At 41.5% G+C, this 14,019-nt stretch overlaps 1 protein-coding gene across 4 annotated transcripts in view; it reads left to right on the forward strand.

Moving 5' to 3' along the window:
* The first annotated feature begins 837 nt into the window (after nucleotides 1-837).
* The window catches only part of TMEM185A (transmembrane protein 185A), a 34,191-nt gene continuing 21,009 nt past the window's right edge, over nucleotides 838-14,019 (forward strand). Inside the window, exon 1 of one of the 4 annotated variants that reach the window (XM_054544056.1) lies at nucleotides 838-1,102. In XM_054544056.1, coding sequence (XP_054400031.1) covers nucleotides 1,065-1,102 — 38 coding nt within the window. In that variant the 5' untranslated portion in view covers nucleotides 838-1,064. The remainder of the gene's footprint in view (nucleotides 1,103-14,019) is intronic. The other 3 variants (XM_054544058.2, NM_001132648.3, XM_054544057.1) reach the window with 3 other exon arrangements.

Genomic DNA, 14,019 nt, shown 5'->3' on the forward strand with positions numbered 1-14,019 from the left:
ACAAAATCCTTGAAGAGGTAGACACCTGAAAGAGTACCAGATAGCAACAGCATTCTTTGTACACCTAGCATGTACCAGGCAGTGTGTTATGCACACGATCTCACTGAATCTTCCTAACAGGCTTAGAAAAGAGGTTTTTATCATTTCCATTCTGCGGAGGAGAAAAACTGAGACTCAAAGATGTTGACTTGCCCAAGGAAGATGAAACTGGCACTTGTAAGTAGGGCAGCCTGGAGTGGAGGCAGAGGTCAGGTGTGAAGTGACCACAAAGTTTAGACAGGATCCAAGGAGGCTCTGAACTGGGTTAGAAAAATGAGGATGATTTCCACGTCTCCTGCTTGAATATCCCCCTATGTACGAATAGGCCTGCTGCTAAGGGAAAAAGGGAACCCAGGAGGGGAAGGCGGTTGGGACGGGAAGTGACTTTGGTGCTAGGTAACTTGAGTTGGGAATAGCCAGCATATCTGGACACGCTGGCTTGGGAATTGCAAGGGAAGTTGGGACCCAAACTTTGGAGTCGTTGACAGATGTGACAGGTGAAGCCTGGGATGACATCGCCAAAATGCAACGTCTCACTCGTTGTCACTACTCCCAGGGCTCAGTCGTCACTGGGGAAAATCTCCAGAAGGTAGCGCGGGCCAAGGTGACAGGTGTCTGCCAAGATCTGCCCGCCAGACTCCCGGGCGGCGCGCTCCCTCCCTGCAGGCCTTCAACCCGTCAGCATCCCCTTCCTCGGGGCCCTGCTCACTCCCAGCCTCCATCCCCCTGCCATCTCCTCCGCCGGTCGCGTGCGGACACGAGGATGGTGGCCTTTCAGCGAGGAGCGCTCTGGGCGGGGCTCCGGACGCATGCGCGGCCGCCGTACGGAAGCCCGGAAGGAGGGGCAGGGGGCGGTGGCTCAGGTTTCTCCGGGCGGCGGCGACGGCAGCGGGGAAGGCAGCAGTAGCGGGAGCAGCAGCGTGGACGCGGCTGGCGCCGGCGCCATGAACCCGCTGTAAGGCGCAGGCTGTGCAGCACGGGGTGCGGGGGAGGAGGAGGAGGACGCCGCGGTGAAGTTCTCCGCCATGAACCTGAGGGGCCTCTTCCAGGACTTCAACCCGAGGTGAGGCGGCGTCGTTGGCGCCCCCGGGAGTCCGCGCTGCGGGCTCGGGCGCGGGCTGGTGTTCGGCTCCGGGGAGGCACGGCGGGCGAGATGCTGCAGCCCGAGGACCCGGGCGCCTGCCCGAGCCTCCCTGCGGGTGCAAGCGGTCCCCAGGCAAAACAGTCGGCCTCGGCGCCCGGCCGCTTCCTCCTCCCGTGCCCGGTGCTTTCAGCCCCTGCCCGGCCGCGAGCCCCGTCCTGCCCCAAGGGAACCCCTTTCTTCTCTGCTTGCTGTCCCTCATTGGTGTCCCAACTTCTTCGTCTCGGTTCCATCCTCTTCTGCGCCGCTGCGGGCCCTCCATTCTCCGCGTCAGGGCCTTCTCACTTGACCCAACACCCCTACCCCCACCCCAGCTGTTTCCTCCAGTTCCTCGCAGTCCTTGGGGTTTTCCTTGGGTTTATGCCCATCCCTCTCTTGTTTGCTTCTTTGTTGAACGGATACCTGAAACACTGTTGAATCCTTGGAGTCAGTGTCGGGGTATGGCAATACCTTATATAATGCATTTCTGGGTGAGCCTGATCATTTTCCATACTCATTTTCTCATCAGTCTTCACTACAAGTTTATTTGCAGGAAGTAGATATTGCTGTCCTTCTTTTCCAGATGGGGAACACCCAGTGGACAGTGTGGAGAAAACACTGGCTAAGCACTCAAGCGCCTGTCCTTGCACTTGCCCGACTGTTTTATAACTGTTCTTTACCCCAGGCTGTGAGCTCCCTGAAGCTGAGACCATCTCCTGCTCATCTCAGTGTCCCCAGCGCCTCCTGCCCACCGTATCTGGCACATAGTAGGCACATATAAAATGTTTGTGGAGCTAAACTGAGCCCAAAGACTTGGATTGGAGACGAGGCCGTATGTAACTGGGCGATTCTCTGCTCTTTTTTGGCCCTTCTGTAAAATGAGGAGTTGGCCTAACTGATCTCTTAAATGCACTACTCTCCGAAAGGAGTACCCGTTTCCCTTATTTGCTAGTTGGGAAGACATGTGCTCAGTAAACATTTGTGTGGTGTAACCTATGCTAAGTGCTTTAGATGCTGGCGGTCGCAGCATAGGGGTGAAGAAAGGCTTGTACACTTAAGATGCCTTACAGTACTGTGCAGTGCTGTACTATGAGGGCCAACTCTGGGGACCTGTGCCTTGGCTGCTTGTTGAGGATGAAAGGAAGTTTTAGGGGAGTATTTGTATGTTGAGGGTGCAGTCTCCCTAGAGATGGTGACATTTTAACTTGTGAGTCATTGTGACTTTCTGTGTGCTCTTATTCCACTTTGAGTTCACGTTCTGGTCTGGAGTGCCAGTGTCTCTAACACAGTGCAGACATTATCATTGTTGGCCTCGAAGGCATAGAGGAGGTAACAGAACTAACTGCAGTCCCTTCCTCTGCTGCATCGGGGGTTAAGATTCGTCTGCAGGATAGTAGGGTTGGTGCTGTAGCTGGACAAGCCATGTGTGTCTTCTGTTTGGAGATGGTGATAAGAAAGTTAAGTAAAAACTGAATTGTTTTGTGCCCTTGGGCAACTCACTTATCTATTGTTTTATCTGTAGAATGAGTATAATCTCTCAGCGGGGTAGGGAGGCCAATTAAAGATTGATTACAAAGTGCCTTACAAATAGAAAGCTACAGTGACTTGTTTGCGAGGTGACAGATAATTCAGAAGCCTCAGAAGCCGCAAGAAACTGCCTCAAGTGATCAAACAGGCTAACGGAGTTGCCAAAGCAAAATAGTGCTGCACTGATATTACCTTTAACCATTTTTTCCTTTAGCCCTTTCCCCCCAAAAAAAATTAGTATATGAAATTACAATGAAATACCTTGTATCTAAGCAGATTTATAGTAATTATCAACATATTTATCAATCTCTTAATTCTACCTGGATTAAAATGTATTTCTACCTGAAACGTTTAAAGGTCTTTTATACTGTGCCATTTTCCTGATTCGTTGTTGCCAGAGGTAGTGAGTTCCTTAACTTTACAGATATTTCAAGAGTACATTGGCCACGTATTATTGGTAAATCAGATTTGTTTTTTTAGCTGGTAGTGTTTCATGTCTCCTGAGCACTCCTAGTTTTTGACAGTGTGCTTTAGTCTCCTTCCATGCTGAGGAAGGCCTTCTCTATAGCTAGAAAGAAAACTGAGGGGTGTACACAGGAAGTTACCTTATGCTGGGGACTCAAACCTTGATGCTACTGCTTTGCCCCCTGCCTCTAATTTTGAACCAATTCAACATCTCCCTCCTACCCCAGGACCTTGTCACACACTGTTCTCTTTACCAGGAATGTTTCCCTCTCTTTTCCTCTCCTCCAGACCTAGTGAACTCCTATTTATCCTCACTTGGCACTTGCTAAGGGAAGCATTCCTGACTTCCCTGACCAGATTTACTGCTCCCTGTCTCTACAGTTCCTGTAGTATTTACTACTCCTCCATCATAGTGCATATTTGTACCCTTGTGTCTGTCTGGATGCTTATTTGATTAATACCTGCCTCCCCCACTAAACTTTAAGCTCCATGGGCTCAAGGTCGTGACTGTGTCAGTATCATAGCCTGCATACTTGGAATAGTACCTGTCTCAATAAATATTTGTGGAGTAAATAAGTGAATAACTCTCCAGAGTCTATAAGATAAATCTAGGGCTGCTGCTTTCAATCACTGCTTTCCTGGTGGTCTGTGGCCTGGTTCTCTTTCTTCTCACACTCTTCCCACCTTCAGAGTGCAGCCATTGCATTGGAGAGATGGGAGAGAACATGGCACTAAGGCAGAATATGGCTATATTTACTTTGAAGAGTATGTTTTTGTCATAGAAATAGTCACTGTCATGGTTTGGTGGGTCCCAAGGCATGGGTCATGGCTCCAGATCCCCTTTCCAGCCTTTTGGATCTTGGTAAGTCTGAACTCACTGCTGCGTTGGCAAGGCTCTGGAAACTGTAGTGACAGAGAATGATTCACAAGTGTCAACACTCAGATGTACAGGGCTGCCAGCTGACCCACTCTACCTATTTCCATCTGGCACAGAACTGGTTGATCATGAACTTCTTCTCATAATTGCTTTTTAGTTATGCAGGTTAAGACAGGACCCACAAACAAGTCCTTCCTTGAATGCCTGAGGCTTCCTAACAGTGAAAGAGCCCTGTTCTTAGAATAGGCAAACTGATTCTGAGGCATTGTAGGTGGTAGGGATCTGGTAGTAGGTAGCATTAGGTGGGCTCCTGGCACTCACCATGGAGCCTTGAAATTTTCTGCTGCTTTGGGGGAGTTGCTGGTTCAGAGAAGGCCCTTCCACCCTGGCAGCCATGTGGCACTGGAAGGCTGTGAGAACTCTGCTGGGCCTTCTTAGTCATCGGTGGTGAGCTCCTGATGGGAGTGTGGTGTATCCCTTAGGTGTGCTAGACTGGAACAAAGGCTGAGAAATGTTGCTCTGGGGGTTCCAACTTGTGGGCATGTGGTACCGATGAGATCAGTAGTGTTTGGAAACTTCTGTATGCTCCATCTTCAAAAGACATTCTGGAGTCCATATAAGTTATCTTGTCTCTTGTTTGAAGTCAGGAAAAAGGAATGCGATTGCTGGTAATATAGTTCACTAAAGTCAGCTACCTGGCCTCTAACAGTTATTTGCAAAATATATTATAACATTGATTCATCAAACATCTCCTAGGTTCCTTATCTCGTGCCAAGTGATGTACTAGGTGCTCTAAGTACAAAAATAAAGGAATATAGTCCTCCTCTCAATGCGTAAGCCTAGTGGAAGAAGCAGAAATGAAAGGGAAATAAGAATTCAATAGAGTATGAGGCATTACAGAGAAAGAAACCAAATGTCTTGGAAGTGCAAATGGCAGAGCCACTAATTCTGTCTCGAGCAGGCAGGGAAGAGTCTATAGTGGAAATGACTTTTGAGCTAGATTTTGAATTGAGCTAGTCTTTTGAGCCACACTTTTGAGCTAGAATTGTAGGGTTGTCATCAGACCAGAGAGTAGGAAGGGTATCTTGTGGGGAAAAGAGAGATCAGATTGTTACTGTGTCTATGTAGAAAAAGAAGACATAAGAAACTCCATTTTGATCTGTACTAAGAAAAATTGTTTCTGCTTTGAGATGCTGTTAACCTGTAACTTTAGCCCCAACCCTGTGCTCACAGAAACCTGTGCTGTAATGAATCAAGGTTTAATGGATTTAGGGCTGTGCAGGATGTACCTTGTTAACAATATGTTTGCAGGCAGTATGCTTGGTAAAAGTCATCGCCATTCTCCATTCTCGATTAACCAGGGACACAGTGCACTGCGGAAAGCCGCAGGGACATCTGCCCAAGAAAGCCTGGGTATTGTCCAAGGTTTCCCCCCACTGAGACAGCCTGAGATATGGCCTCGTGGGAAAGGAAAGACCTTACCACCTCCCAGCCCGACACCCGTAAAGCGTCTGTGCTGAGGAGGAGTATTGAAAGAGGGGGGCCTCTTTGCAGTTGAGATAAGAGGAAGGCTTCTGTCTCCTGCTCGTCCCTGGGAATGGAATGTCTCTGTGTAAAGCTGACCATTCCCATTCGTTCTATTCTGAGATAGGAGAAAACCACCCTGTGGCTGGAGGCGAAATATGCTGGCAGCAATACTGCTCTGTTACTCTTTGCTACACTGAGATGTTTGGGTAAAGAGAAACATAAATCTAGCCTACGTGCACATCCGGGCACAGTACCTTTCCTTGAACTTATTCATGATACAGATTCCTTTGCTCACATTTCCCTGCTGACCTTCTCCCCACCTATTGCCCTGCTACGCTCCCCTCGCTAAGATAGTAAAAATAATGATCAGTAAATACTGAGGGAACTCAGAGGCTAGCGCTGGTGCAGGTCCTCCGTATGCTGAGTGCTGGTCCCCTGGGCCCACTGTTCTTTCTCTATACTTTGTCTCTGTGTCTTATTTCTTTTCTCAGTCTCGTCCCACCTGAGGAGAAATACCCACAGGTGTGGAGGGGCTGGCCCCTTTCAGTATCTCAGAAGGGACAAAGTACACAAAGGCATGGGGTCATGATAGTGCCTGGTATGTTCAGGTAGTGAAGAGGTCCGTGTGGTATGAGCACTGCAGATGACATGTGTTGTGTGAATTAAAAATACATAGTGTTAGTTACTGCAAATATTTTTTACAGGTTATTGTTTTTAAGAAAGCGGTATCCAATGCACGAGTGTACTGTCAGTACTGTCAGTGAACTACTTACCACTCAAGTGACTGCTTATCTATTGTTCTGTCCTCTCAAGCCACCTACAGTCAGAAAATGGTCTTGATTTTACTGATGTTGTTGTTAATAATAGCTGTGACTTCTTGAGTACCCACCACATGCCAGGCCCAATGTAGGGGCTTTGCATCCATTATCCATGATCTTTACAACAACCCTGCAAAATTAGGTATCAGCCTTATTTTAAAGTCTTGACAGCTTGTGACTTCCCTGAAGTTGCATAGGCAGGAAGAATCTAAGTCAAGATTCGAATCCACGTCAGTCTCATGAAGCCTGTGCTCTTTCCTGCCTGCCATGCCATAGTTCTAGTTAAGTGACAACTCCTTTTCCCCATGACACTGTAGATCCAGTATACTAAGGAACCCTCTATTTACAAATTGTAAGTGATTAAACAAAACAAACCTGTTAGTGGCACTTATACATCCAAATGAGTGTTGTCATTCAAAGAAGTTACTTGGGGAAAGAGAATGTATAAACCTATTCCATTGTTCATACTCCTTGTTACTCATCTGGAATTCCCTTTAAAGTCAGTTTACATATCACATAAGAAGATCCATCTCATTGCTTTATCATCATCTATCATTTTCAACCAAAATAATTCCACCTAGTTTGATCACACATCTTATTCACTAACCTTGGCTCTGACTGACTGTTTGCCATTTCCAAAATTTGAATCCACCCTCAGTGAAAATTTAGCACCATTTGGGATAGTCAAAAGATCAGACTGCAGGTTCTCAAGGTGCTTCCAAGAAGAAAGCTTCAAAGATGATTTGAGTAATGAAGTACCATTGGAATTACTGCATTGCCTCCCGAGGGGACTGGTTAAAGGAGAGAAATCTCATTTGAATGTATAATTTCCAGTTTTAAAAATATCATTCCTATTACTTGATAATTACACACACATTGTTCTTAGCTGTGTTCTTTGAGGGCCAGGATTTGGAGGTACTGAATTACGTGCTGAATGAGTGGATGTTGGGTACAAATAGACATCTACCACTGGGAAATCTTTGTTGTACAGGAGAGACAGTGGATTGAAGGAGTTTTAGATAGTTTCCTAGGACTCCAGAAGTTAAGCTTTTTAATATGGAGCTTGAGTTTTCTAATCATTTTGCCTGATATGTCATGCCTGTACAAGATGACTGGAATTTAAGACAAAAGCCTCGAACTCTGGAGATAGTTGCTTTATAAGTGGAGATTCATACTTTGTCAGCTCCGGCTTAACAGTGACAACAATGATTGCTAAATGAGATTGTTACCTACAATGTGGCAGAACTTTTGTCTTTCGTAATACTGCTAAAGCTAGAATGGGTAAAATGTATCATTTACACAGTGCTTTCACATACCCTTGTCTTAGTGAATCAGTATATGAGGAATCAGATGAGGAGACAGACCTGGGGGAAAATAACTCACCCAAGACCACACCGCTGATGAATGGCAGTTGAGGAACTTAAATGCAGATCTTCCTACTGGCCTGGGCTCTGCTTTTATTTGGCTTTTGTGCTTTTTTGTATCTACTGGTTAAATGCTCTTAAACATATTTCATCTTAATAAAACCAGCTAAAGTCTCCAATAAAAGACTTTAAATTTGGTTAATAAGGTGTAAGAGGGGCAATTCCCTTAATAGTTTGTGAGTATGTCAGGTTGTCATTTGGAGCCATTCTGTCAAGCTTTAGACTGGGATGTGCCATCCAAAGTTTGTGTGTGCGTATGTGCCTGTGTGTGTGTACGTGCATGCAGGCATGTGTTAATGCGCGTGTATGTGCTCCAGTGAAGCCAGCAGCTTCCACTGGAAAAAAACTGATAGGTCTAAAATGAGTCCAGCTGCATTCTTATGATATGCAGAAAACAGATACTAGAACTTTTACATTCAGAGTCATCATTCCTTTGCTATGTATATTCTCTCTCTCCCCTCCCTTCTTCCTTTTCTCCCTCCCTATTCTCCCAGCCCTGCAAAGTGGAGAAAGGGAATTTGAGCCTGAGCAGAAAGCTCCATATACGTTTCAGAGAGGATACTAGCTTTGGCCCAGGTAGCACTACTTAGTGATTCATCATATACTAACACTACAGATTCAAATGAGAGTGGAATAAATCCATTCTAAAGATGTAACTGGAAAAGTGAATTTTAAGAAGTAGTGATTAATCTTAAACCAGAACCTCCCATTTCTCCCAGGTTTGTGGAGAATTAAGCAGTCTATTTTTATACTTGGAATCTGGTCTGAATGTTTCTTGAAAAGTAACTCAAAGTAGTTTAGGCTATGACCATAACTTATTTTTGTAAATACGTTTTCTTATCACTGTATTATTGCATATTATTGTGTATTATTTTGCAAATCAGGCTTGATATTTCCTTTTGGCTGTGCAGTCACCTTTTAGACTTTGCTTGCAAATATACTGATATAGTTAAGATACTATTCTTTCTTTCCCCAACTAGAAGTGTGTATGAATTACATCTTTTGAACTTTCTGATTATATTACTTTGTTTTACTTGATCAACTTTGTAGTTTAATTTTTTTAAAAAGCTAGCTGTTGGGATTACTGATCAGTTTCATTTTTATATGTATATTTCTACTTTTAGTTTTATTATTTTCATGTTTTGGCTTTTTCCCCAAATTTCTTAGAAACTCAGATTACTAGTTTTCTTTTGCCTCTTTTTTTTTTCTTTGTTTTCTACTTTTATTTAAACATTTGAAATGAACACATTTTCTCTGAGTTTTGTTTTGGCAGCTGCCCAGGCATTTTTATGTTTCAATTGTATTTTAGTAACTCTACTAAACTGCTTAACAAATCAGTATTGAAAATGATCCATTTTTTGTCAGTTTTTTTATGAATCATATAAAATGTCTACCTCTGGTCTCTGCAGATTACAATCTACCTTACACACTCATATGTATCTTCTGTCACTCTTTTGTTGAGAAAATCTGCAGTGGCCCCATATTACCTATTAATAAATTCCAAGGACTTTATCTTGATATTCACATTCCCCTACCATGTTACCACAGTCAACTTCTGGCTTATTCCCCCCAGTGCCCTTTCTCCTGTCTCTGCAGCACCCTACCCATCACGATTTATAGAAAGTATTCTGTGTGTTCCAGTCTGCTGGAATTGGAGACGGGAGGATAAAGAGGGGATGGGCAATGAGTACAATAATACAGTTAGATAGAAATAATAAATCTAGTGTTTGGTAGCATAAGAGGGCAAATATAGTTAATAATGTATATTTGCAAATAACTAAAAGAGTGGAATTGAAATGTGCCTAACACAAGTAAGTAAGTGATCAGTGCTTGAGATGATGGATATCCCAGTTACTCTGATTTGATCATTACACATTGTATGCTTGCATCACAGTATCACATGTACCCCATAAATAGGCACAACTGTTTTGTATCCATAATAAATAAAAATAATTTTAAAAAATTGGAAAACATCTTATTCCCTTTGTCTGGAATTCCTTGTTCCCAACTTGTTGCCCAGATTCCACTTCTCTTCCCAGCTCTCCCGGGGAAATTAATCTGCCAAGTCCCCTAGTTTACCATATGTAGTTACTTGTTGATACATCATCTCCCTCTGTTCCTATTAGTCTGAGCACCTTGAGCGAACGCATTGTTGCTCCTTTTTATGTATCTCACACATTTCAGGCACTCAAATATTTTTAAAAATTGTAAATTAGATGTGTGTTTATTGTGTATTGCTGCCCCATGATCCTTTTTTTCTCCCTGGAAAAACTGTATATATGTAAAGAAAGTATGTTTTCTTCTGCTACTTAATTATCTTCATATAACCTTGCTATTTTTTAAATTTTCTCGTTCTGCTACTTAATTCTCTTCATCTAACCTTGCTGTTTTTTAAATCTACTCTTGTGTTCATTTCTGTATTCTCCTTAGGAACTTCGTCTGTTTTATCTATCATGATTTAAGAGTAGCATGAGGAAGCCCACAATTAAAATATTTCTGTGTATCCTTAAAAAAGAAAAATTGTAAAATTATTTCCATATTCCATGGTCATGTTGTTAGGTTTTTGTTATTTAGGTTTTCCTTATTAGTCCTTTTAGCATTTTAATACTTTTGGCTTTGAAATCTAATTTATCTAGTTTTAAAGGTAGTAAATTGTTGCTCTTGTCTTCATCCAGGCATGCTAAACCTCTGTCATCTGATTTCTGATAGTTGGTTTGACTTTTGACTTTGGTTCCAAGCATAACTCTTGAATGTAACAGATTTACTTTCTTAATCTAGGAAGCAGCCTTTCTTTTTACAGAGCTGTGGTAGGCAGAATAATGACCCCCCAAGTATGTCCACATCCTAATCCATGGAACCAGGGAATATGTTCTGTTACATGGCAAAGGGGAATTAAGGTAGCAGATGGAATTAAGTTTGCTCATCAGCTGACCTTAAAATAGATTATTCTGGATTCTCTGGCTGAGCCCAATGTAATTACAGGGCCCTTAAATATAGAAGAGGGAGACAGAAAAGGAGGTCAGAGTGATTCAGTATGAGAAGAACTGCATTCTCCATTGTTGACTTTGAAGATGGAGGAAGGGGCCATGAGCTAAGGAATGTGGCAGCCTCTAGAGCTAGAAAAGATGAAGAAACATTCTCTCCTAGAGCCTTCAGTAGCATAGTCCTGCTGACACCTCAGGTTTAGCCCAGCGAGACCCATATTGGACTCTGACCTCCAGAATTGTAAGGGTTATGCTTTTTAAACCACTAGGTTTATGCTTTTTAAACCACTAGGTTTGTGGCAGTCTTGAATGGCAGCAATAGGAAATTAATAAGAGAACATTCAGCTCGTGTATGTTTTTCTAACCCTAGTATTTGAATCATGAATTATATTTTGTGTGTCCTTTTGTAAGTTTATCTTGTTTTCTATTTCTCATGTAATAGACATAAAATTTTAAGTTTCCTTTAAAGTATGTCAAAAACCACATAAAATAATCACTTTTCCAACATTTAAAACATTTTGGTACTTCTCTTTTCTTTAGTTGCACTACTCTCTTTTTTTATTAAATAAGGAAACTATTTTACAGAGGATAATGAAGTTAGCTTACAGCATTTACCACCCCCCCCCACCACCAATTTACTTTTTATTTATAGTCTGAAAATCCTTTAGGATAAAAATTACCTGTACACGTTATCTAATTTACATATGAATCCTGTGTCTGTCATTATCTTAGCATTTGTTAATGTTCGAATCCACTAATTTCTTTTTTAAATAGTCTGTTTTCAGGTCCATTGTTTCTGGTAATTATTTGTAGCCACAAGCTTTAGTTGACAAATTGGTTCTGATTTTTTTAGATTTTGGAATATTTCCCTCTGCTTTAAGAGAGAAAACTTCTGCCTCTACTAATTGTGTACTGTAATTGTGGTGATAACTCCATTTCTACTAACTTGTGAATCCCGCTCCACCCCACCTTGACACAGGCTCTCTTCTTGTCCAAAGTCTAAGGGATGAAGTCATTTTTATCTTGGTTTCTTTAAATGTTCTGTCTTTCTTTGTAGCAGCTTATAAAAGCCTGTTTTTGTTTTCGAGTATCAATAATATTAGCTAATGTGTATTGAGTACGCTGGTTATCAGACTGTTTCCCACAGACCTTGGGAGTGGGCCTTGAGACCCTTTCCAGGTATCTGCAAAGTCAAAATTATAATACTAAGACATTCTTTGCCTTGGTCGACATTGGCACTGGTGGTACAAAAGTAGTGCATCAAACAGCTGGTGCTGGAGCACAAATCAGGACAGTGGCACCAGCTGCACTAGTCTTCTGTCACTGGATTCTTCACCACCACGTGCTGGACTTGCAGTTAAAAAAAAATGCCAGCTTCACTTACGAATGTCCTTGATAAAGCAGAAAAATATTAATCTCATTTAATCTTGACCCCTGAATGCACATCTAGTTTAATATTCCATGTGATGAAATGGGAAGAATGCATAAAGGCCTGTTATATGCTGAAGTGCAATGGTTGACTCAAGGAAAAACGTGTGTGCCTGAGTTACAAGCTGCTGTTTTCATGGAGTATCATTTTTATTTGGAAGGACAACTGACAGACAAGACTGTGGTTATTTGTGTTATGGTGTTTGGCAGACATTTTCTTGAAAATGCGGGAAGCAAAACTTCAAGGAAAACAACTCATGGTATTTTTTGTAAATGGTAAAATTTGATCTTTCATGGGAAAACCAGAATTTTTGAAAAGTTGTATCTGCTACCATGAGCTTGACAACCTCCCAGTAATTAAAATATTTCTGATGAAGTTGGTGGAGATAGTAAGTAATGTGATTTTTTTTGCTATTGTATATGAAATGTGTCAACATTTGAAAGATCTTTATAACTCAGTAAACCAATATTTTCCAGTCGACCTACATTGTATTATACAATAATGCTGGGATAAAAGATTCATTGAAAGTATAAGAGAGACCAGTGGATTTCAGTGTAGCAGAGTACAAAAAGGTCATTGATACGATTTCAGATTCCACATCATAGTTAACCTTTAAGAAACTACCACTTGTTGAGTTTTAGTGTCCTGTTGAAGAACATCTACCATTATCTGAAAGAGCTATTAAAATAGTTCTTTTCTAACTACACATCTCTGTGAGGCCAGATTTTCTTTGTATATTTGAACCAAAACAATGTATTGCAACAGAATGAATGTAAATGTAGATATTAGAATCTAGGTGTCTTCTATGAAATCATACATTAAAAATTTTGCTAAACTGTAGAAACAGTGCTGCTACTCTCTAAATTTGTATTGGTTTTGGAAATGTTTTTAAATAATGTTATTTATGTTAGTATGTAATGTGTTTTTATTACCTTTGAAGAGTAGATATTTTTTGAATAACAACTGTATCATAAATATTAAATACCAATAGGGATAACCCATATCAACAAGAGCTCTTTGGGATCCTCAGTAATTGTTAAAACTGAAAAGGAGTTCTTTTTAAGAGTTAAACGTCAAAATTTTTGATACTAAAAACTTTAAGAGCCACTGATATAGTGCTTTATACAAAGCACTTGTTATACTCATTATCTTATATTCGTAGCCACCTTATGAGGTACATATTATTGCCCTAACTTTATGGGTAAGAATACCATGACACAATGATGCTATGTATATTTTTGTTAGCAACCCCTCTGAATCTCATGATCTTCCCAGCGTAGTTTTCTCTCTTGGAGGCTTGCTTCCAAGTTTAATTTTGTAGGTCCAGTCTTCTTATAACCCTCCTCCCTTTTTTCCAGTCGAAGTTTCTTATGTTATTTTTCATAGTACAAAAACAGTACATGTACCTTACAGAAAACTCAGATATCATAAGCAAAAGAGTATAAAGACTATCCTTAATCTTCCCGAGTAGAGACCTGTTAGCTGCTCAGCGGATATTTATTCAGATGCTTTTCTAAACATGTTCATTTATCAGTGTAAAGCCAGGATAGTATAATACTCAATTAGAAGGATTTTGGAGTCAAATGGTTTGACTCCCAACTCTGAGCTCTTAGACAAGTTATTTAACATCTAAGCTTTCTGTTCCTTATCTGTAACCGCACTGATCTGTTTTCTGTGTCTAGAGTTTTGCCCTTTCCAGAATGTCAAATAAGTAGCATTGTACAGTATCTTGTGTTTGCCATCTGAATTATTTTACTTATAGTGCATTTTAGATTCATCAATGTTGTTGTTTTCATCCATAGTTTGTTA

This window comes from Pongo abelii, chromosome X (assembly GCF_028885655.2).
Source record: "Pongo abelii isolate AG06213 chromosome X, NHGRI_mPonAbe1-v2.0_pri, whole genome shotgun sequence".
Lineage (NCBI taxonomy): Eukaryota > Metazoa > Chordata > Mammalia > Primates > Hominidae > Pongo > Pongo abelii.